The sequence below is a fragment of the Malus sylvestris genome, chromosome 12, assembly GCF_916048215.2.
Source record: "Malus sylvestris chromosome 12, drMalSylv7.2, whole genome shotgun sequence".
In the NCBI taxonomy this organism is placed as follows: Eukaryota; Viridiplantae; Streptophyta; class Magnoliopsida; order Rosales; family Rosaceae; genus Malus; species Malus sylvestris.
In genome coordinates this window covers 29,725,020-29,746,619 of record NC_062271.1, presented here as the reverse complement: position 1 = coordinate 29,746,619, position 21,600 = coordinate 29,725,020, and the positions used below count along the sequence as shown (strand labels likewise).

The window sequence follows — 21,600 nt, the reverse complement described above, 5'->3', positions numbered from 1 at the left end:
ACTGACATAAAAAGAGTTCACCGTCATCTAGCGTTTCAATCTACTAAAATAATGACATGTGTTAAAAAATGCTTACATATGTTATCATTCTATTAAAACATGATATCATGATGACAGTAAACCGTTTCCATATAAGTCTGCCACTTTTCATCCTAGTTGCACCCGCCCCCTCTTGGTCCCACTTGTAGAGTGTTGGCCGTGCTGCCGCATGTTGTTAGCGTGAGCGTCTGGACCAAAGACTTTCTCCATTCCAAGGGATGGAAGAGGCGGAGGCCTCATGTTTTTTTTTTTTCCTTATTCTCCATGGCCATTTGTTACTATGCAAGGTAGGTGTATTGTTTATCATCTAGTTATGAACAACACACATGTTTTTCACAAAATAAAAACAACACCACATAGGTGGGTCCTACCTTAACGTTAGTTATCGCAAGGTATTACATCACTAAACAGTAACGAGTATATTCTGTTTACTGTCAACCACTCGTCATTTTTATGAACAACACACAGGTTTTTCAAAAAATAAAAACAACACCACATAGGTGGGTCCTACCTTAACGTCAGTTATTGTAAGGTATTACATCACTAAACAGTAACGAGTATATTCTATTTACCGTCAACCACTCGTCATTTTTATGAACAACACACAGGTTTTTCAAAAAATAAAAACAACACCACATAGGTGGGTCCTAACTTAACGTTAGTTATCGTAAGGTATTACATCACTAAACAATAACGAGTATATTCTATTTACCGTCAACCACTCGTCATTTTAAATTTTACTAGCTTATAAGCACACACACAAAGTGTAAGAAAATTTTTTTATTTTTTTTTTTGAAATAGAAGGAGAGAGGAAGAGAGTGATAGAGAATGTGGGAGTGTAAAGTTTTTTATTTTTTTATTTTTTTATTTTTAATTAGAGATATGTTAGGATTATATGTAAGTGAGGCTTTGAAAAAAAAAATAGCAAAATTTGGTTGTATGAAATTACATTTCTACCCCATATTTCTTATTCACGTTTGGTTTTAATTAGAAGGTTAAACTGGTAATTTCATAAGATTTTATTTGACAATGAATGTTTTATTAATTAGCAGAGATTATTTTTCGGATTTCAAGTAAGTAATCATGTCCTATTAATGATTCCAACACTTATCCTTAATTATTTCAAGTAAATAAATACGTCATTAAATCTGAATTATTACTAATAAGAGCAGTTAAAAACTTATTAGGAAATTTACTAGATTTAGAGATGGTTTGAATGTGCTTTTGAAATTGCTTTTGATGAAAATGTTTTTAGAACCAATCATTAGTAAAGATGCAACTAAATCTTAGAAAAAACACTTAAAAGTGCTTTCTGGAAGAAGCACATAACTGGTACTTCTTGCAGAAAGTACTTTAAAAGCTTTTTAAACCCAAAAAATGATTTCAATCATTTTAAAAACATGTTTTTAACGAGTCATTGATTAGGTAAATAAAAGCTCTTTATCATCACCGACGAATTTGCAGCATTCTATTTAACATCCACGCTGGCAAATTCCAATTGTCGTCCACAAAAGGTCAAAACAAAACCAAAGTCAAAAAGTAAAGCAATTCAATTCAAAGGAAAGGAATCTCTCCTATCCCTTCCTCCTAATCTATTAAATTCGAAAGTTCAGACTATTAAAATTTGATCCAACGACTAAAATTATTATTATTTTTAAAATGAATATCTATTTGTAACCGTTGGATCAAAATTAAATTTCAGTAATTCGAATTTTTGAATTTGATGGATTAGGAGAATTCAAATCCAATTGGAAAACGTATGGACCATCTAGATTCGCACACGTGGCAACCTGCATGCTTTCGTGGCCCCACCACTCACCCCTCTCCTCTTTGCGTACTGAAGCAAAAGTCGGTTTTCTCTTGACCTATTTAAACGATACGCAGCCGTTCTTTGACCACAGTTTGAGAGAGAGAGAGAGAGAGAGAGAGTGAGAGCCCAGACGGTTTTCTTGTGCTCTTGTTTTCCTTGCTTCTCCGCCACCCCGACGCCGTTTCGCTCAGGTTTATGCGGCGGCGGAGATAATGGAGAAGATAGAGGCAGAATTGAAGGAGGCGGAGACGAAGCAGAGGAGTCTGAGCAAGGCATACGAGTGCGTACACGCGCAGGCGGCTGCGCTTATTATCTTCGCCGTGCAATGGAAGGACCTGGAGGAGCACTTCGAGTCGACTCGGTACTCGCTCGAGTCGCGATTCCGGGAACTCGCCCACCGCGAGACGGCGGTCCGGGTTCGGGACGAGGAGTTGGCGGAGAAGGAGATGAAGTTCTACACGGAAGTTGAATCGAAAGCGGACGAGTTGGGGAGGATTCAGATTCTGATCGACGAGAAGGCTGAGGAGGTTATACAGAGTAAGAACCACTTGCAATCTCTCCAGTCTTTGATTCTGGAACATAACGATGAGGTTATGGTGCAAGAGAAGAGGTTGATGGAGGTTGAGAGTTTCGTTGGGGAGAAGAAGAGGGAGTGCGATTCGATTGAGAGGCGGGTTAAGGAGAGGATGAAGAAGTTGAATTGGGTTGAGAGAATGGTGGAGGAGAAGTCGAAATTGGCTGAGTTGAAGGCGGAGACATTGAGGGGGTTTGAAGCGGCGTTGGAGAAGTGTGTAGAGAAGACTGAATTGAAGGAGAGGGAGTTGAATGAGATTATCGGGTCGATTGAGGAGCGCAAGGAGGAGTTCAGTTGGATAGGAGAGCAGATTTTGGAGGCGGAAAAGTTGATTAAGGTGCAAGAGCAGCAGTTGGATTTGAAAGAAGAGAAATTTAAGGAGGCGCAAAAGGCGGTTGAAGAGTGTGACAAAGAGTTGAAATTAAGAGCGGAGCGGATTAAGGAGGCTGAAAGGGCGGTTGAAGAATGTGACAAGGAGTTGAAAATGAAGAAGGAGAAACTTAGTGCGATGGAGAAATCGTTAGTGGAGTGCTCGAATGCCATGGAGTCAAGGGAGACAAAGATTAGGGAAATGGACTCGAAAAAAGATAAAGATTTTTGTTTGCGTGAGAGATCATTGGAGGAGTGGTCCTGTAAGCTTGAGTTTAAAGAGAGGGAACTTGTATTGAAAGAGAGAAATGTCGAGTTAAAAGCTGGGGAACTCCGAAAGTCTAAAGAAGAAGGCGAAAAGTATTTGGAATCTCTCTCACAGGGACTTAAGGAGAAAGAGAACCAACTTCAAGGCCTTGACAAAGAGCTCAGATTGAAGCAGAAAGAACTTGATTTGATAAAAAAATCCACTCAAGAACGCGCCAAAGACCTGGAATTGAAAGAGAGGCAGCTTGAAGATCAGGCCAAAGAGTGTTCGTTGAAGCAGATAGAATTTAATTCGATCAAAAAGTTCACTGAAGAACGCAGCCAAAACCTTGAACTGAAAGAGAGGCAACTTGAAGACCAAGCCAAAGAGCTTGAATTGAAGCAGAAAGAATTTGATTCGATAAAAAAATTCTCAGAAGAACGCAGCCAAAAACTTAACCTGAAAAAGAGGCAACTTGAAGACCGGGCCAAAGAGCTTGAATTGAAGCATAAAGAGTTTGATTCGTTAAGAAAATTCAGCGAGGAACACACCCAAAACCTGAAAGCGAAAGAAAATACTAGTATTCTTCTTTCTCAAGTGAAAATTGAGCAATTGGAACATATCCCTGCCAACAATGTTGTTCTTCCTTCTCGCGCAAGTAACCAGTCCAGCGTCAATATGGATGGTAGAGGCTTGCTGTTGTTCATAAATGAGCATTTGAAGAACTATGTTCTAGTGGGTAGTGAAATCTCAGCTGTTCTTCAGGTGTCACCAGACCCGGCAAAACTGGTTTTGGATTCTATGCAAGGGTTTTACCATTCAAATTCAAGGGCGGACAAAAGCGGGTGTGGTTTTGATTTGAGCATTACCAGGGTGAGTTGTATCCTTTTGTTGGAGACTTTAAAGAGTATCTCCCCCAAAATTAACCCTGAGGTGAAAGAAGAAGCAATTAAGTTGGCAGGTGATTGGAAGGTTAAAATGACGACTGGGACGGAGAATTGCTTGGATGTTTTGTGTTTTCTGCGGTTTGTTAGTACATACGGAATCACCTCTTTTTATGATGCGATTCAAAGTCTTTGTGCGATCGTTGCTGAGGATGAACACACAACTGAATTATCCTGTGCCCTTGGTATCAGTGATAAGGCACCCGGTAAGCTCTTTTTTCTTGTTCATGTACCTAAATTTCTAATTTGGTTATATCTTAATTCCTGATTTACTTTTAAAATGTCGAGGGTTTCCTATTATGTTTCTCATCCATGTTAAGTCAATAAGTAGAACTCTATATCAGCAGCAAGCCAGCAACGATGCCTTTCAAGGGATCGTTTGTTGTCCTTTGAAGATGAAATTCTCACTAAGGAAACTTATCTCTTCCGATCCTCTCCAAAATGGTAGGATAAGAATGAGAAAGTTTCTATTCGACATGCCTTATAGTTGTGCCGTTTAGAGCAGGATTGTATACTAGTCCCTTCAGAAATTCTCAGCAGGGTAATTTGCCCCTAAGTTGCAACTACATTGCGCATCTAGTTCTCTTCTTATATCTCAGAAGAATCTCTTCTTTTGGTACAGTTTCATCTATCTTATTCCAAAATTGTTTTTGGGAAATTATTCTTACTGGAAATTTTGCACTTTTTAATTATTATTTTTTATATATCAACTCTTGCTTCAAGTTTTCTTCTCATTTATCTCATCTTCTTTTGATACCATTTCATCTTGGATCTTCTTATTGCACATTTTACATATACTTCCAAATTGGTCTTTTAGGCCTTCTTTATCTCCAATGTGCCCATAATACCATCTTATGCTCTCACATTTGCAAAACAAGCCTCGTTCACTCTAGCCAGTTTTGGTACTCTCCCTCGTTATCATCAAATATGTTCTGCTCATTTTCATTTACCCACTCTCTCAGCGAATCTTCTTTCCGGCTTGAAAAAAAAAGGCTTATATTCTCCTACCTCCTGTCTTGAACTTATTTACTTTGGCTTTGATAGGATCCTTAAGTGATAGCTTATGACTTCCACACCTTACCGATTGACTCAAAGCACGATATGTTAAATTTGGAACTATTCACTCTCTAACCGGCCTACTGCATTTTCTCCACAGCCAAAACTGAGACACCAGAATCTTTACTGGCAAAAAATGCTGGGACCTTTTCTTCTCCGAATCTTCAACTATCTGCCACCACAGATGCTAGTCATTTGCAGGGGGTTTTAAATGAGATTTTCAGTAGGGATCGTCTGTTGCAGAATGAAACTTGGGCTACTTTTCAAATGTCATCAGATCCAGAAAAGTTTGTGATGGATGTGATGCAAACTTCTTTTGCTAAATACTGCACAGTAGAAGATGTTGGTTTTAGAGAAACTGTCATGTCGAAGTGCATTTCACTACTCGACAAGCTAATGAGAATTAAACCACATGTTGGACCTCATGTTAACAAAGATGCCCTAAAGCTAGCAGTCCACTGGAAATCAAAAATTGGTGCAGGCACCCAAGCCTTCGAGCTTTTGGGTTTTTTGCAGTTCATCGCTACATATGGATTGCTTTCTATGTTTAATAAAGAGATTTTAGTGTTTCTTGGGAGGATTTCTCAGCAGAAGCAGGCGCTAGAAGCATGTCAGACACTTGGTTTAGCTGATAAGATCCCTGGTAAGTGTATAATTTAATGCTTTATAGATGATGGAGTCTTTTTTATTTCTTTCCAATTAAAACATGCACGAAATTGGATATGATATCAGAGAAAGAAAATAAAATATGTCGATAAAAAAAATTTAAAAACGAGAAATTTTCTTTTGCACATGAAAGAACTTCATCACTTCGTCCCTCTTCTTAAATGTCAATAGCGAAGCTTTCGCAATTTCTATAATCTTTCTTTCTCAAGATGTGATCTTCAACGTTATCCTCCTTATGATATTTGAAACTTCTTCAGAGCAATTTGATAAATCCTGTAAATCTGTTTTATATGTAGCAGATTTCATTCGGAATCTTATTGAAAAGAAGCAACTAATTGAAGCTGTTCGATTGATTTGCCCCTTCAAGTTAATTGACAAGTTTCACCCAGTACCTCTCTTGAAAGAATTTGTGGAGAATGCAAAGAGGTTGTGCATACAAAATAGCAAGAGAAGTAAATCACTTGATGAAAAGGTACCTTGTAACTTCTTTCGACATCCAATATCTCTTGCTTAAAAATAGTTAAACATAGCACCATCTTCAATGTAAATATACATATACTGAGTCATGGACGCATACTTTTTACGTTTGTTCACAGGATAAATGTATAAACAACCAGATTGCTGATCTTAGAGTTGTGATTCAATGTATCAAAGGTTGCAATCTCGAGTTCGAGTACCCTTCCAGGTTCATTGAAACACGAATAGCTTTTCTGGAAAAACTAAAGGAGGATCGGAGACGTCCCAAGACATCTCCTCCCTCCAAGGTTGAACAACACAATCAGAAAAATTCTCCGGTCTCCAAGGTTGAACAACAAGAGCAGAAAAAGGCTAGTGCTTCCAAAGTTGAGGGACAAGAGCAGAAAATGTCTGCTGCCCCCAAAGGTGCGGGGCAAGAGCAAAAAAAATCTCCTTCCTCTAGGGTTGAGGGACAAGAGCATATCGAATCTCTTGCCTCCAATGTCAAACAAGGGGCAGCAAAGCCCCTTGCTTCCATTGTTGAGGGACGAGAGCAGACAATATCTGTTCCCTCCAAGGTTGAACCAGAACACCACAGAAGCGGTCAGAAAGTTGAGGGACAAGAGCAGAAAAAGTCTCACGCCTCTAGGGTTGAAGGACAAGAGCAGAAAAAATCCGCTGCCTCCAAAGGTGCGGCGCAAGAGCAAAAGAAATCTCCATCCTCCAATGTCGAACAAGGGGCAGAAAAGCCTCCTGCTTCCACCGTTGAACAAGAACAACACAGAAGAGGTCAGAAACGGAGACCCAACACTTTGCCTCGTCAGTTTCAACCACAGCAACAGCGTCAAAGCAAGTATCATCGGACATCTGAATCAATCGGCCCAGGGTATCGGAAGCCATCTTTGTGGCATGAAAACCATAGACACCGTGGTCAGTTCGGTAGGGATGCCAACAGCTATGAAATTGGTGCTAATGCTGGTACCGGTTTTACTGCCATCCCGAATCCTCGTCCTTGTGTTCCTCATTAGACCCTGTATAAACCTGCTATACATGCTAACTACGAAAGACCGGTGCGTAACTCTGGCCCGTCCCAGTTCACAGTGCTGCTTACGGGTAACTTCCTCGTAACGTTCCTCCTAGTTTTTTTGGTGGCACGACTTTGGTAGGTTGGCAGCCCGCTGTCTTCTGTAAGTTGCACTACTGCTATTTAGGAGAAGCAACCTAATCTGGCCTTACTATTGTAGATACCCTTTGACATAGTGTCATTTTTTTCCCTTTGTTTTTGTCCAAAGTTGACATAGAGCTGTTTTCAAATAGGATAATGCTGGGAAGATCAAAAATTTTAAATCAAATTTACAAATTAAATGATGTAGTTGTTAATGATTGGATTGTTACTTATGTGTTGTTTAACGTTCTTATTTTCTAATTTTTTATTTGTGACACGTCATTTGATTTGTAAATTTGGTTTAAATTTTTTGTCTCACTAGCATTACCCAATTTTTTTGGTTTGGACGCTCGCACCACTCTTGTTGTCTGACTAGGACTCATTGGGTAACACACATTTATTTTATCAAACTTGCAAATATATATAAAAAAAAATTACAAGAGTTTTGGCCCCAAAATTTATAGATGCTGAAAGATTTTTGTCTATGGGTTGAGCAAAATCGACGTTTAAATTTTATTTTTTTTGAATAGGTAACATTCATTACTAACAACAAACATTACAATACAAAAGACTAAAATTTACAACACAAGGAACCAAAATTTACAACACATAGACCCAAAAAACAAAAAACAACAGTGGCCCAACCAAAAGGTAAGACCAAAACAAAAGAAAACATAGAAACAATCGGATCCGTTGTGTCTTCCGCCATAACCGCAACTACAACCACCAAAACAGTAGGCATGCATGTTGATCCAGCCAAATTTTTGCCCCATATGAAGCCTTACCTCATCGATACCAGCATCCAATCCCAAGCTTCACTCTTAGCACAACTACAGACAACTGACAACCTGCAACCAAGTGAAAGAAGCTCATAGCAGTCCACAAGCAACACTGCTAGCAAGGGCAAACAACAAAGAGAAGGTGGTGGTGCAAGGAACACCTGACCCAGTTAAAGCACTAGATCTACACACCAACTCGAAACACCACACCCAATCATAGCAAAGAGTGACTGAAGCTTAGAAATTGGATGTATATGGATGAGAGACAACAGAGGGGAGAGAAGAAGGCAAATCGGCCAATAAAACCAGGGAAAAAACAACATAAGGAAGAAGAGAGAGAGAGAGAGAGAAATAAACAAAAGAAAATCGATCGATTCCAGCCGGAGCTAGGATCGGCGACACCAAAATTGGACGCGATTAGAAACCATTCGCAAAGATCGGTGAGAATAACCCTCAAACAGAGGGAAGGTCTCTCATTGAGAGAGAAAGGAAAGTTTTTAATCGACGTTCTAATTTGTCAACAACATAATCAAATGACTTCGAAACTAAAAAGTAAACAAGAGATTAAGTGCTTAATCCAAACTCAAAACATGAAATGGTAAAAAAAACTAAAAAAAAAAGAGATTAAGCGCTTAATCCAAACTCAAAACAAGTCAAATAATGGCCAGGACAAAAAGGTTGGACACGTGGCAAGTTGCATGGTTCCGTGGTCCCTCCTTTGTATCTAAGTGGCAAAAATACGTGAACATAGTAGTGGAACGAAGTATAAATTCTTAAAAAAATTAATGAAAATGGTTTGAAAACTTTGAGTTTTAACGATAAAGAAAAAATAAAGGATAAAGTGAATAGTATCAGGATTGATTTTTTAGGGTAAAAATATGATTTTTCATTAAAATGAACAGTACTAGAAACTTTTCGTTAAAATTCTCTAAATTCTTTCCAATTCATGCAGAAGTTGTTGCTTAAGGTTCACTGTTACGAGATTACATGTTATAATACAATTGATTAAAAGTTTAAAAAAAAAATTAACAAATTATATTATGTTATTTAGTATACCGTATAACGTGTTTCTAACGTAGTGAAAATTTTATCCACTGCCAGCTCATAAAACAGACTGTGTTTCTTCTGGTCTCTGACTCCATTCCTGAAATGTTTCATAACTTTGGTTGCTTGGTTAAATGGTAAATTCACTTTTTAAGAAAAACCAAAAAAACAAAATTTGAAGTGCGGGACACGTGTCGAATTTTAAAAGCCTGTCCAAATGTCATTTCAAAGACATGATCTTTGAGTATTTGTATTGTACAGAATCACCTGCATGATTCAGAAACGTTGAACTCCAGAGCTCCAGACACAGACAGAGCTTACAAAAAGTGACAAAAACCTTGCAGGCGCTGGCTGGAGGTTGAAGACGAAGAAGCTTGCCCTAATTTTCCCACAAAATCCACTGCAAGAGGAAATTTGAAAGACCCAATTCAAAGGTATGTCAAATGAATCCCTATCTCCCTTTCAATTTCTGGGAAAATGAATAGTATTTCTAGGGTTTGGAGAAAATGAACAGTCCTTTTAGGGTTTTTATGGGAAATGTACCTTCCATGGCAGTGATACCAAGCACAATGTTTTTTTTCTGCTCTCCCCTGTTACTCTGTTTTTAGGGTTTTGGGAAAATGTGTTGTGCGGAAGCATCAAATATGACAAGGCAAATAATTCAAATAACACAATGATTTGTACTGATTCGGCGGAAGCCTACATTCAGTTTAGAGACGGCGAGAAAATTTCACTAATAGTCAAAATAGAGATTACAAATAGAGTTCAACTCTCAAACTTCAAATCCCACGTACATCCACTAGCTCTCACTCATACAAAGAACAAATGGAGAAGATGGAAACACATACCAAATCCCTTCTCTCCTCCCAAAAGCCACGAAACGTAGCACCAATATCTTTGATTGACTGATTAATATCCAAAGGGGTTACAAACAAAGGGGGGAAGCAGCAGCTCTTTTTCCCATGGGAGAGCCGAATGCTCTCCCTGGTATGGCTCTCATCCACCGCCGCTCCTTCAAAACCGTAAGGCATAACAAATGCCTTAATATATGCTGCCAAAAGAAGGCTCTGCCTTCTCTCACAACAAAAGGCCACCGCACTCTTCCAACTTTTCTGCTTCTTTTCCGAAGCTTGTCTGCTGCAAACAAAAGTCAGCAATGGCTGCCAGCTTTCACACTTCTTTCGGCTGCTACATGAAACCAACAGCAGCTTCAGCTGCCTTCGAAAAATGCCAAAAGAAAAAAGGAAGGCTACTTCCTAGCCTTTATTTTTTCTTCCCCTAGCAAACGTCATCATTGCTAACTTTTACTATTAGCCGAAAGTAGATGCAATTTGGCCACATATTCAACAAAATGTACCTTCCAATTTCCATGGCGGGGGAGCTTTTCAGGGGAAACCAGGGTTTTTATGTTTATTTTTTATTTGCTTGAGCTTTTCAAACTCTTTGTTCTCCGTGGCTGTGTTGTCTTAACAAGTTAGGGTTTTTACAGGGGCAGGAGAGTAAGAATGGAAGAGAAAGGTTTGAACTTGGAAGAATCAGAGTTGAGGCAGAGAAAGGTGGCCCTGCAATTTAAGGACCTTTTGGACTCTATTGATTCCATCCGGGACGAGATCCTCAGTCTAGTTCAAGAGGTCCAGGATAAGGAGAAGCAAAGTGGAGTTTTGCGGAGCCAAGTCAAAGCCAAATCCGAGGAATTGCATGGACTTGAGAGGTTGATTGAAGAGAAATCAAATGAGGTTGAATCACTTAAGTCCTCCTTGTGCGACTTTCAGTCATCGATCGAAGAGCACAATGAGGAGCTTTCTGCTAAGGAGAAGCGTTTGGAAGAAGTTCAGAGATTGGTTGGAGAGAAAGAGAGGGAGTATGATTCGATCAAAAAAGGGATTGAACATGGAAAAAGTAAATTGAACTGGTATGAGGAAGCTGTGGAAGAGAAGTCAAAATTGGTTGAGTCGAAGGAGGAAAAATTGAAAGGGGTTCTACGAATGTTAAAGAAGTATGATGAGGACATTGAGTTTAGAAAGATGCGATTAAATGGGATTCGGGGGTCAATTGAGGAGCGGAAGAAAGAATTTGCTTTGAAAAAAGAGCAAACTAAAGAGGCGGAAAGAAAGGTTGATCAATGTGACAGAGAGATGAAGGATAAAGAGAAGAAACTTAGTTCGATTCGGAAATCGATTGAGGAGTCCTATAAGAAAATTGAATCGAGAGAGAAAATAATTGATGCAATGAATTTGAAAGTGAAAGATTTTTCTTTGCTGAAGAAATCCATGGAGGAGTGGTCCACTAAACTCGAACTGAAAGAGCGAGAATTTGAGTCAAAAGTTAAGGATCTTACTTTCATTCAAACGAGAGTGAATGAATGCCTCAATGAGGTTCAGTTGAAAGAACAAAATTTCGATTCACTTGAAAAATTGATTCGAGAAGGAAAAAAGAATTTGGATTCACAAGAAAAGTCGTTACAAGAATGCTCCAATGGTCTTGAATTAAAAGAGAGGCAGCTGGAGCAGCGGGCTAAAGAACTTGAATTGAAACAGCAAGATATTGTTTCGATTCGAAATTCTGCCTCTGATAACAGTGTCATTGTTTCTTCTTCCACAAGTAATCAGTCCAGCATCAATAGGGATGGTGAAGGCTTGCAGTTACTCATGAAAGAGAGTTTGAAGAGAATTGATTCATTGAGTAGTGAATTGTCAGCTTTTCTTCAAGCATCATCAGACCCAGCAAAATTGGTTTTGGACGCAATGGAAGGGTTTTACCCTTCAAATTCGACTGAGGACAACATGGGGCTTAATTATGATTTGATAGTTATTAGAAGGAGTTGTGTTCTTTTGCTACAGGAGTTGAAGAGGTTAACACCACAGATCAATCCTCTGGTGAGAGAAGAAGCAATGAAGTTGGCGGATGACTGGAAAGAAAAGATGACGGTGGTGGCTGAGAATAGCTTAGAGGTTTTGGGTCTTTTGTGGCTTATTACGGCATTTGAACTGACCTCAACTTATAATGCGAGAGAGCTTCAAAGTCTTCTTGCTTTAGTTTCTCAGCCAGAACATGCACCTCAACTGCGCCAGGCCCTTGGCATGACACATAAGGCATCCGGTAAGAACTGCCATTTTCTGCTAAGCTAAAACATATTGTGCGTGTGTGTTATATACGACCATACGAGGGATATTCTTCTCAACTAAACATATATTTATATCTAAGTTACTTTTGAATGATATGCGAGGGTTTCACATTCTCATTATGATTCTGATTTTGGAATAATAACAGATGGGATATCAAAGTTGGAATGTTTATAATGATTGCATTGCCTATATAGATACAATTTACTATATATAGCTAACCCTTGTTAAAAATAATCTTGGCTCCGCCACTGCGTAGAAATGATCCCTGCATTAGCTGGTATTTATTTAGTCATTTGGATGGTAACTGGCATATTTTTAGCTATGCATCACACACCTCCTTTGGATCTAGCTTTCAACCGCGTAGAGTACATTATGAGAGTTTAATAATCAGGTACACCCCGGGGAAGGCTACTCGTTCTCTAATATTGGCCGGTGGTGCAAATTTGGCATATACTCTTAAGTTTGCCTTCTAGGCTGTGCCCTTCTAATTTACGCATAATACCATCTGATATCTGAACTATGGAAAAGAAGCATTTTCTTATTTATGTTTAGGTACTTTTTTATTTATATGAGTTTTTCTCGGTATAATTTGAACCAAAAAGTATGCCCACCGCCACCTATTGGTTAACTCTTAGAAGCACAAATGCCACATAATGTTGTAGATATCTTTTATTCAAAGTTATTCGTGTACTGACCCTGTTCACTGCCTCGATTTGTTTCCTTTTGCCATTCCATAGCAGATAGTGCTCTTTCTATCCCTATCAAAATTGAGGAACCAGAGCCCTCAACAGTCAGAAATGTGACTGCTTCTCCTTCTCCAATTCTTCAACTAAATGCGAATGCCCCCACCGATGCAAGGAATTCGCAGGGGTGTCCAAATGAGCATTTAAGTGGGAATGATTCAGCTAATAATGAATTGCTTGATGTTTTACGACTGCCGGTAGACCGAGAAAAAATTGTTTTGAACTTGATGCAAAAATCTCTTCATCAGTACTGGAGCAATAGAAATGTTGGTTTCATAGACAATCTCGTGAAGACCTACATTCCCATGTTGAATGAGCTGATGATAACCTCATCAAATGTTGCCCTCGATGTGAAAAAAGAGGCAACAAGCCTAGCAGTCCAGTGGAAAGCAAAAATGAGAATAGATAAGGAAAATTCATTGGAGATTTTGGGTTTTTTGCAATTTTTGGATGCATATGGATTGCTTTCGACCTTGAGTGTAGATAATACTGTGATGCTTCTTGGGATTATATGTCAGAATAAACCGGTCCTACAATTATGCCAGATACTTAGTTTTGCAGATAAGATCCCTGGTAAGTTTCTTGACCATTGACATTCGTACGTGATGTTTGTATTCCATTACATTTCTCTACAGTTTACTATATTTTGGCTATAGATGTTTGTAACTGAAAATGCCTTTGATGTCATTTCTGTGTCCATAGTGTTGGGTGATAGCTTGGGGTTGGTTACTGCCTTAAAAAATTCGTGTTTCTTGTTGATGGCTGTGCTAACAGTAACTTCAAGTTTGGGTGGTGAAACTGATCAGGAGCAGTTTGACGAACCTGCCACTTTGTTTTGCAGGTTTGATTTGGAATCTGATTGAAAGGAAGCAGCCGATTAAGGCTGTTAGATTGATTTGCACCTTCAAGTTAACTGACAGGTTCCCGCCAGTGGTACTCTTAAGTAAATATGTGGAGGATGTAAGGAAGTCTTTCCGTGCAATATTACAGGGAAAGAAAACAATTTATGAAAAGGTATCTTTACTTCTGGACATCCAATAGCGCTTCTTCTTAAATAGTTAAACCGAGGACTCCTTGGTGTATGTATAATATATATTTATCAAGGCTTATTTTTTCTCACAGGATAATGTAATAAACAACCTAATAGCTGATCTGAGGGGTGTCCTTTGTTGCATAAAGGATCACAATCTTGAGTCCGAATACCCTTATAAGGACATTGAATTGGAAATAGTTCAGCTGGAAAGTCTAAAGGAGAATTTGAGACGCTTGCCAACGGCTATTGCCTCCACTTGTGAACAACACGAACATGAAAGAAGGAAGAGATGCAGTACTAGTTCTGCCCCCCAGTTTCAACCACCAGAGAAACGTCAAAATAGAAGCCATCCAACAGCTGTAGCAGCTGCTGCTAGATCCTGCACATCTTTCCGTTTGCAGTTAAATCCGTCATCTCAGCTATTTGGAAATAATGGACACCCTGGGCAGTTTAGTATGGCTGCCAACCACCATGAAACTGGTGGCAGTTTTGGTTCTATGCAGTTAACTTCGTCGTCTCAGCTGTATGGAAACTATGGACACCCTTTGCAGTTTGCTATGGACCATGAAATTGGTGCTAATTTTGGTCGCATGCAGTTCAGTTCGTCATCTCAGCCGGCTGAAAATTTTGGATTCCCTCCCTTGGCTTCCAACGAGCATGGGATTGGTGGTAATTTCAGTGCTGTGCAGGATGCCGGTTTACATAACTCTAATCAGTTCTCTCCCGGCGCTCATGGTTCTGGCCCTAGCGAAACCTAGCAGGGAACCCTCCACACAAGCTAACTTTGACGAACCACCTTCAACCCCAGTGTACAGTTCTGATTCTAGCGTGCACCGTCCTTGTACGGTTATAACTTCTTCCTTGAGTCACACGTAATTGTATCTACGACACGAATTCGGTAGGTCGCCAGCCTGCTTTCTGTTTGTGGATTGCATTACTTCCCACTGTTGTAGTGTATAAACCTGGAGATGGATAGTCCTTGACATGTTTAGAAAACGTTATTGCTTAGGATGTTGCACAAATTCTAGCTAGTGAAGTTCAAGGCATTTTGGGGATTTTCTATGGTGCTATGGGGTATGTTATACAACAGGGTTTTTAACCGTTAGAATATTATTGGTCAAAAATACACTGACCAAGTTTTAACGGTTAAACCCACGGTATAGGATGGTTAAACCCACGTTATAGGATATTTTGAAGCATCATAGAAATTTCGACCATTTGGATAGCAAGTCAAAACAAATGTCTTTCCTATTTTGATGCCAAATTATAAGTTTTTGTTTGCTCTATGCAAAACACAACCATACTATGAACTCTTTCAGCTGATAACTCAAAATATGTCATCTTTCTGTTTCTGTATAAGCTATATTGGAAGAGGGAGAATTAAACACATGACTACAAGTGTAGAGGTCAATGCTCGTAACTTATTGAGTTATAAGCCATAAACGTTTTTAACTTATTGAGTTATAAATCATAATGGTCGCAATGAATATCAACTTCCTCAGTATTTTCTTTAGGAGAAAATACTTATCAAATTTTTTCATTGAAAGATAACTATTGATCAATTTTTATTTAAATAGGTATGATGTCACACCATATAATGGAGAAATTTTCAATATGCCAAAAAAACAGCTGATATACCAAGTGTCACAATATAAGTGATTGATATTTTTAAAAAGTATCTCTACTTATATTATGACCAAAATATGGATTTATTTAACCACAAGCTGGTAGCCCAGTGGTAAAGGTTGGATTGCAAGACTTCCTTCAAATTAAAAACTGGAGGTCTCAGGTTTGAAACCCGTTGTTGGGCTAGAAACCAGACTTGTGGCCAGGAAGAAGCTGAAATGCTTGTGTGAGTATTTCCGACCTCCGAAAGAGATGAATAATCGTAATTTCCCACAAGCTTTTAAAAAAAAAAATGGATATGTTTCCCTGAAAACGGTATTTCCTTGGAATCCCCATTTCCTTCTAACATAAGACCAATTTTGACCGATCACAGGCCAAGGCGGGAAAACGATAGACACGTGGCAGTCACCGGTACGGAACAAGACTCGTTTCTGATTGGCCTAATGGCCATACCCGGTTAGACTCAATCCTATCCGTTGATTCACCACATCTCTAAACCAACAGCCCAGATGCATCTTACAATTAATAAACCCACTGAGCTCTGTAGAGAATGATTTCTGCATGAGCTGACTCCTCTGAGGCTGAGCGACTGAGAACGTCGAGCTGAAGTAGAAAGCTTGAAGCTTCCGCCATTGCCGACACGGAGTCGTATTGTAGCAAAACTGACTCAGGTACGTCGACACGGTGTCGTATTGTAGCTCTCTCCCTCGCATTCTGGTTCAACATCTCACCTCCTCTGTTTTAGGGGCTTTTTTTTTTTTTTTTTTCTGAGAAAATTGGAAATGTACCTTGTCTGATCGCCATGGCACATCAGGGTTTTATCGTTTTTCTTTCTCCATTTTCATAAGGCATAGTATTGCGGAATTTAGGGTTTCGATTTTTTGTTTTGTTTTGTTGCAGAAGTTGCAGAGACGTCAAAGATGGAAACTATGGTGTCCGGTTCGGATGAACCGGAGTTGAAGCACAGGAATCTGGTCATGCAGTGGAAGCATCTTTTGGACCACATTGACTTGCTCCAGACCCAGTTTGAAGAGCTTCAGGAACGGTTCGACTCGGAGCGGAACTCACTCCAGACCCGGCAGCGGGAGGTTGAGGAGCGCGAGGAGGAGTTGGGGGCTAAAGTTCTGAACTTTCAATCGGAAATGGAGTCCAAAGCTCAGGAATTGTATGAAATCGAGAGAATGGCGAAAGAGAAAAGAAGGGAGGTTGGTGGTAGGGAGAAATGGTTGTTGGAAATTGAGGAGTTGGTTAGGGGGAAGGAGAGAGAACGTGATTTGATAAAAAATGATATCGAAGAGCGAACGGAGAAATTGAATTCGGTTGTGAAAAGTTTGGAAGAGAAGTCGAGGGAGCTGAAGGTGAAGAAGGAGGTCACTGAAGTGAACGGAAGGCGATTAAATGCGATGAAGGGGTCTATTGATGAGGCCGTGAAAGATTTGGTTTCGAAACAAGAGCAGGTTAAAGCGGTGCAGAAATCTCTCGAAGAATGTCACAAGGAGATTCAATCGAAAAAGGTGATACTTGGTGGCCTTGAGAAATCGATAAGGGTATGTTACAATACACTCGAATCTAAAGAGAAAACCATCAGGGCAATGGAGTTGAAACAAAAACAATTTGAGTTGATGGTTCAAGAGTGCCAAAAGCACTTGGATTCAAAAGAAAAGTTGTTGCAAGAAGGTTGCCATGGACTCGAAATGAAAGAGAGGCAACTTGAAGAACAGGTCAGAGTGCTTGAATCGAAACAAAAACAATTTGAGTTGATGGTTCAAGAGTGCCAAAAGCAATTGGATTCAAAAGAAAAGTTGTTGCAAGAAGGTTTCCATGGACTCGAAATGAAAGAAGGGCGACTTGAAGAACAGGTCAGAGAGTTTGAATCGAAACAAAAACAATTTGATTCGACGACTCAAGAATGCCAACAACATTTGGATTCACAAGAGAAGTTGTTACAAGAAGGTTCCCATGGACTTAAAATGAAAGAGAGGCAGCTTGAAGAACAGGTCAGAGAGCTCGAATCAAAACAAAAACAATTTGAGTTGCTGCGAAAATCCAAGGAAGACATCCAAAATCTGAAATCCAAGGAGAAGAATAATTGTCCCTGGGATGGCAGATGCTTGCAGTTGCTCATGAATGAGCACTGGACGAGAACCGATTTTGTATGTAGTGAAATTGCAGCTGTTCTTCAGGCGTCATCTGACCCAGCAAAGCTCGTTTTGGATGCAATGCAAGGGTTTTACCCTTCAAATCGGACCGTGGACACCACTGAGTTTGTCTATGATTTGACAGTGATTAGGAGGAGTTGTGTTCTTTTGTTACAGCAGTTGAAGAGATTCTCACTACAAATCAATCCTCAGGTGAGAAAAGAAGCAAGGGCTTTGGCGGCTGAATGGAAGGCTAAGATGACTGTGGCGACCGAGAATGGATTGGAGATTTTGGGTTTTCTGGAGCTTGTTTCTGTGTATGAAATCACAACTGTTTATGATTCGAAGGAGCTTCAGAGTTTTCTTGGTATAGTGGCTCAGCACGAGCAAGGAACTGAGCTATGCCAGGCCCTTGGTATCACAGATAGGGCACCTGGTAAGCTCTTTTCCAGTCCTATTTATGTGAGCTGTTTATTCATTTCAGAATTGCAGATTATTCAGTTAATCAAAGATGTAGTTGTTATATCATGTAGAGATGATAGGGCTTTAAAGTTTTGCAAGTAAATACTTTCTCCTTTTCTCTGGCCTGAAAAAACGTAATCAGTTCTATTCGTCCCAATTTTATAACTGTGTTATTTAAGGATTTCGCATCTGCTGTTTCATGTTCTCTTCTCATTTGTCATATAAGTATCTTAGTGAAGGTATCTGGTGCTGCAAATACTCTTGCTTTGAACCGCTTCATCCCAGATCTTGTTATTGGAGTTCTGCAAATTCTTCCAATGCGATCTTTTAGTTAGCCTCTGTCTCCAATTTGCACATAACACCATTCGTGTCTGATACATGCAAAACACAATGGCTATGCCATACCCCAATCCTACTGCTTACCACTTTAGTAAAGCACAACCCCGGCAAGTAATCTTTTTCTTTGTTTCTTCTTGCAACTGCACAGCAGGTAACAGTGTTTCTTTGCCTATCAAAATTGAGGAACCAGAATTTTCACCGGTTATAAATGTAGCAACTTCAAATGAGCATATAAGTGAGAACGAGTCAGTACAGACCAAAATGCTTCTTGATCTACAAATGTCAATGGACCCAGCAGAAGTTGTTTTGAAGTTGATAAAAGAATCTTTGGCTCAATGCTGGAGAAAAGGAGATGTTGGTTGTGAATCTGCTGTCATGGAGGATAGCATTTCCCTGTTGAATGATCTAACGGATGTCTCCACGCATATTGGACCAGATGTGATAAAAAATGCAAAAGAGCTAGCAGTCCAGTGGAAAGCAAAGATGAGAGTTGATTCTGAAAATTCAATCGAGATTTTGGGGTTTCTGCAGTTTATAGCTACATATGGATTGGTTTCTACCTTTAACAGAGATGAGATTGTAAAGCTTCTCGGGGCGATTTGTCAGCATAAAAAGGCTTTGAAATCATGCCAGGAAATTGGTTTTGCAGATATGATACCTGGTAAGTTTCTTGAAAATCAACTTTCATAGTGTGGTGTTTTGTTCCAGAACCATTGCTCTTATCTGTTTCTTTTGGTAGTTCACAAATTTTCGGCTTTAGCTGGTTGTAATTATGTGTCCTAGCTAGATGCCATTCATGTGTCCATTGTACTAGGGTGATAGCTTTGGCTGGTTCTACATTACTTTCGGGATGTAATTGGTTGAATATTTGCCAATGGCTTGAAGATGATCAATGGAAAACTTCATGATTCAGTATAAGCTATCATGAAAATGTACATGAAGTTTAGAAAGAGACTGTTAACAGGCTAGACTAAATTTTCTTTGTGGATGTATTATATATTGTAAGGCGAAAGTTTTATTACTGTGGTTCAGAAGCTCCGAAAAATTCACACACAAGTGTGTCTTGATTCGTTTGATAGATAGTTTTTCTGAATGGCTCTCTTCTCCTCGGGTGAGAGTTCCAGTAATTGGGAACCAAGTTAGGATTGCGTTCTGCGTTTTACGTGCATAATTAGGTTGCGTTCAAATTTCTTTCCCACCTCAAATATGTTTTCTTTTGATAATGCATTTGCTAGTGGTGACTTCTTTAAGTTTAGATAGTTATAATTTGCAATTCTCCTTAGGGAAATTCTCTGGAGCTGTTTGATGAATCCGTCAATTTTGTTTTACACGCTGCAGATTTTGTTCAGGATTGTATTGAAAGGAAGCAACTGATTGAAGCTGTCAGCTTGATTTGCACCTTCAAGTTAACTGACAGGTTCCCGCCGGTGTTACTCTTAAAAGAATACGTGGAAGTTGCAAGGAAGTCTTACTGCACAAAATGGCTGGTAAAAAGATCACTTGATGAAAAGGTACATTACATCTTCCTTGGACATCATATAGCTGCTGCTGCTTAAATAGTTAAATTCGGGATCATTTTCGATGTAAATGTACATGTTTCAAGCCTTTACTTGTGCTCACAGAATGAGGTGCTGGACGACCACATAGCTGGTCTGAAGGCTGCGATTCAATGTATCAAAGACAACAACCTCGAGCCAGAATTCCCATGCAGGGACATCGAAAAAGAGATAGTGAAGCTGGAAAAGCATAAGCTGAATTGGAGATGCTCGGTTCCACTTGCTGCCTTCAAGGTTCAACGAGAGCCCGAGAAAGGGAAGAAACCGAATACCACCCGTGTATCCTTCAAGATCAAACCGCCAGAACAGCGTAACAGTAAGCGCCTCAAAACGGCTGGCCTGATGGACTAGTGTGCATAGTAAAACCGGAAACCTTGACCGTAGTTTTAGCCTCTAATTACCTGCTAATTGCAAAGTTTGATAGGTTGTTGTCAGCTGCTTTCTTTGGAGTTGCATTACTTGCATTTACGAGAAGCAACTGTTTTAACTGAAAGGAAATGCCTTGAGAGATATATGAAGAGAAATGCCTTGACTAAAGCAGAATCCCTTTTGTTTATAAAATATATATATATATATATATATATATATATATATATATATATATATATATATATCTTCTTGGTTATTGTTTTTGAATTTCAAAGTTAACTGATAAAATTGCAAGAATTGGAGTTTGGTTGATTTTATTTTTGTAAAGTTTACAATATTATTTAAATCAATTTCTATGTACTTTAAAGCATAAATATGAGGATGGTATTTTTTGGAACTGGATCCTCTCCAAGGCAAACCCTCGGGATCCTGCTGAGTGACAAACACGGACCGTTGGATTTCGATCAAACGGTTATAATTATTATAACTTTAAGAGGGCTCCTCTGCCCGTGTTTGTCACTCAGTATGATCTCGAGGGTTTGTCTCGGAGAGGATCCAGTTCCAAAAAAATCACTACGAGGAGGCCTAGTGGTTAAGAGCAGATTTTAAACCCTTATTCCATACAACGTATTTTGCGTTCCATTTATAGCGTTGGTGGCCAAGAAAGGCTAAAATGCATCTGTGAATCTTTTCAACCTTCAGCTATTAGGTTGTTTGTTACATTATCCTGTGAGAAAAAATAAGCTTGATAATTATTAAATATATAGAAAACCTTTAACCGTTAGATCTGTTTTTAATGAAATTCTGTGATTGAGATTCTGTGGCCTGTGATTTAATCTTAACCACAGAATTTCATTAAAGTCAAATCTAATAGTCAAAAGGATGTACCCATTTTTTTGAAAAATTGATATCTCTTCCCTTAAAGGACCTGCAAATATATATTCACTGAGTAGCTCTCGGTTTAACTATTTAAGAAGAAGCTCTATTGGATGTCCAGAAGAAGTAAAGGTGCTTCCCTGCAATTGTAGCATTTGAAATGATGGCAGTACCTCTTCGTGTA

General features: G+C 39.2%; 3 protein-coding genes and 1 long non-coding RNA gene across 11 annotated transcripts; 3 read left to right on the top strand and 1 right to left on the bottom strand.

Moving 5' to 3' along the window:
• The first annotated feature begins 1,932 nt into the window (after nucleotides 1-1,932).
• On the top strand, nucleotides 1,933-7,529 carry LOC126594241 (FRIGIDA-like protein 5). 3 transcript variants are annotated; one of them, XM_050260463.1, is made up of 5 exons: nucleotides 1,933-4,189; nucleotides 5,140-5,682; nucleotides 6,002-6,177; nucleotides 6,302-6,587; nucleotides 6,774-7,529. In XM_050260463.1, the coding sequence occupies exons 1-5, from the start codon at nucleotides 2,062-2,064 to the stop codon at nucleotides 7,187-7,189; spliced, it is 3,549 nt and encodes a 1,182-aa protein (XP_050116420.1). In that variant the 5' UTR covers nucleotides 1,933-2,061; the 3' UTR covers nucleotides 7,190-7,529. The 3 variants fall into 3 exon arrangements, with proteins under 3 accessions (XP_050116420.1, XP_050116419.1, XP_050116418.1); XM_050260462.1 differs by having other exon boundaries at nucleotides 6,005-6,177; nucleotides 6,302-7,529; XM_050260461.1 differs by having other exon boundaries at nucleotides 6,302-7,529.
• A 286-nt stretch (nucleotides 7,530-7,815) lies between these two features.
• LOC126594253 (uncharacterized) lies at nucleotides 7,816-9,832 on the bottom strand. Its single transcript, XR_007613186.1, has 3 exons — nucleotides 9,693-9,832; nucleotides 9,162-9,549; nucleotides 7,816-8,174 (listed from the first exon to the last, which is right to left on the bottom strand). It is a non-coding gene; the product is annotated as an uncharacterized LOC126594253 (long non-coding RNA).
• LOC126594242 (FRIGIDA-like protein 5) lies at nucleotides 9,444-15,351 on the top strand. Of its 4 annotated transcripts, none has more exons than XM_050260464.1 (5): nucleotides 9,444-9,583; nucleotides 10,639-12,248; nucleotides 13,012-13,590; nucleotides 13,859-14,031; nucleotides 14,140-15,351. In XM_050260464.1, the coding sequence occupies exons 2-5, from the start codon at nucleotides 10,655-10,657 to the stop codon at nucleotides 14,806-14,808; spliced, it is 3,015 nt and encodes a 1,004-aa protein (XP_050116421.1). In that variant the 5' UTR covers nucleotides 9,444-9,583; nucleotides 10,639-10,654; the 3' UTR covers nucleotides 14,809-15,351. The 4 variants fall into 4 exon arrangements, with proteins under 4 accessions (XP_050116421.1, XP_050116423.1, XP_050116422.1 ...); XM_050260466.1 differs by having other exon boundaries at nucleotides 9,459-9,583; nucleotides 10,645-12,248; XM_050260465.1 differs by lacking the exon at nucleotides 9,444-9,583 and adding an exon at nucleotides 10,376-10,549.
• Nucleotides 15,352-16,210: 859 nt separating this feature from the next.
• Nucleotides 16,211-20,714, top strand: LOC126594244 (FRIGIDA-like protein 5). Of its 3 annotated transcripts, none has more exons than XM_050260468.1 (5): nucleotides 16,211-16,347; nucleotides 16,577-18,250; nucleotides 18,764-19,276; nucleotides 19,954-20,126; nucleotides 20,238-20,714. In XM_050260468.1, the coding sequence occupies exons 2-5, from the start codon at nucleotides 16,597-16,599 to the stop codon at nucleotides 20,520-20,522; spliced, it is 2,625 nt and encodes an 874-aa protein (XP_050116425.1). In that variant the 5' UTR covers nucleotides 16,211-16,347; nucleotides 16,577-16,596; the 3' UTR covers nucleotides 20,523-20,714. The 3 variants fall into 3 exon arrangements, with proteins under 3 accessions (XP_050116425.1, XP_050116428.1, XP_050116427.1); XM_050260471.1 differs by having other exon boundaries at nucleotides 16,224-16,347; nucleotides 18,767-19,276; XM_050260470.1 differs by lacking the exon at nucleotides 16,211-16,347 and adding an exon at nucleotides 16,354-16,393.
• Nucleotides 20,715-21,600: the final 886 nt, after the last annotated feature.

Bases quoted from the DNA above. Each gene is read 5' to 3' on its own strand.
- LOC126594244 (XM_050260468.1), top strand. From the start codon at position 16,597: ATGGAAACTATGGTGTCCGGTTCGGATGAACCGGAGTTGAAGCACAGG. The intron at 18,251-18,763 runs GTAAGCTCTTTT...GCAACTGCACAG, and splicing joins TATCACAGATAGGGCACCTG to CAGGTAACAGTGTTTCTTTG. The intron at 19,277-19,953 runs GTAAGTTTCTTG...TACACGCTGCAG, and splicing joins TTTTGCAGATATGATACCTG to ATTTTGTTCAGGATTGTATT.
- LOC126594241 (XM_050260461.1), top strand. From the start codon at position 2,062: ATGGAGAAGATAGAGGCAGAATTGAAGGAGGCGGAGACGAAGCAGAGG. The intron at 4,190-5,139 runs GTAAGCTCTTTT...TTTTCTCCACAG, and splicing joins TATCAGTGATAAGGCACCCG to CCAAAACTGAGACACCAGAA. The intron at 5,683-6,001 runs GTAAGTGTATAA...TTTTATATGTAG, and splicing joins TTTAGCTGATAAGATCCCTG to CAGATTTCATTCGGAATCTT.
- LOC126594242 (XM_050260464.1), top strand. From the start codon at position 10,655: ATGGAAGAGAAAGGTTTGAACTTGGAAGAATCAGAGTTGAGGCAGAGA. The intron at 12,249-13,011 runs GTAAGAACTGCC...GCCATTCCATAG, and splicing joins CATGACACATAAGGCATCCG to CAGATAGTGCTCTTTCTATC. The intron at 14,032-14,139 runs GTATCTTTACTT...TTTTTCTCACAG, and splicing joins AGAAAACAATTTATGAAAAG to GATAATGTAATAAACAACCT.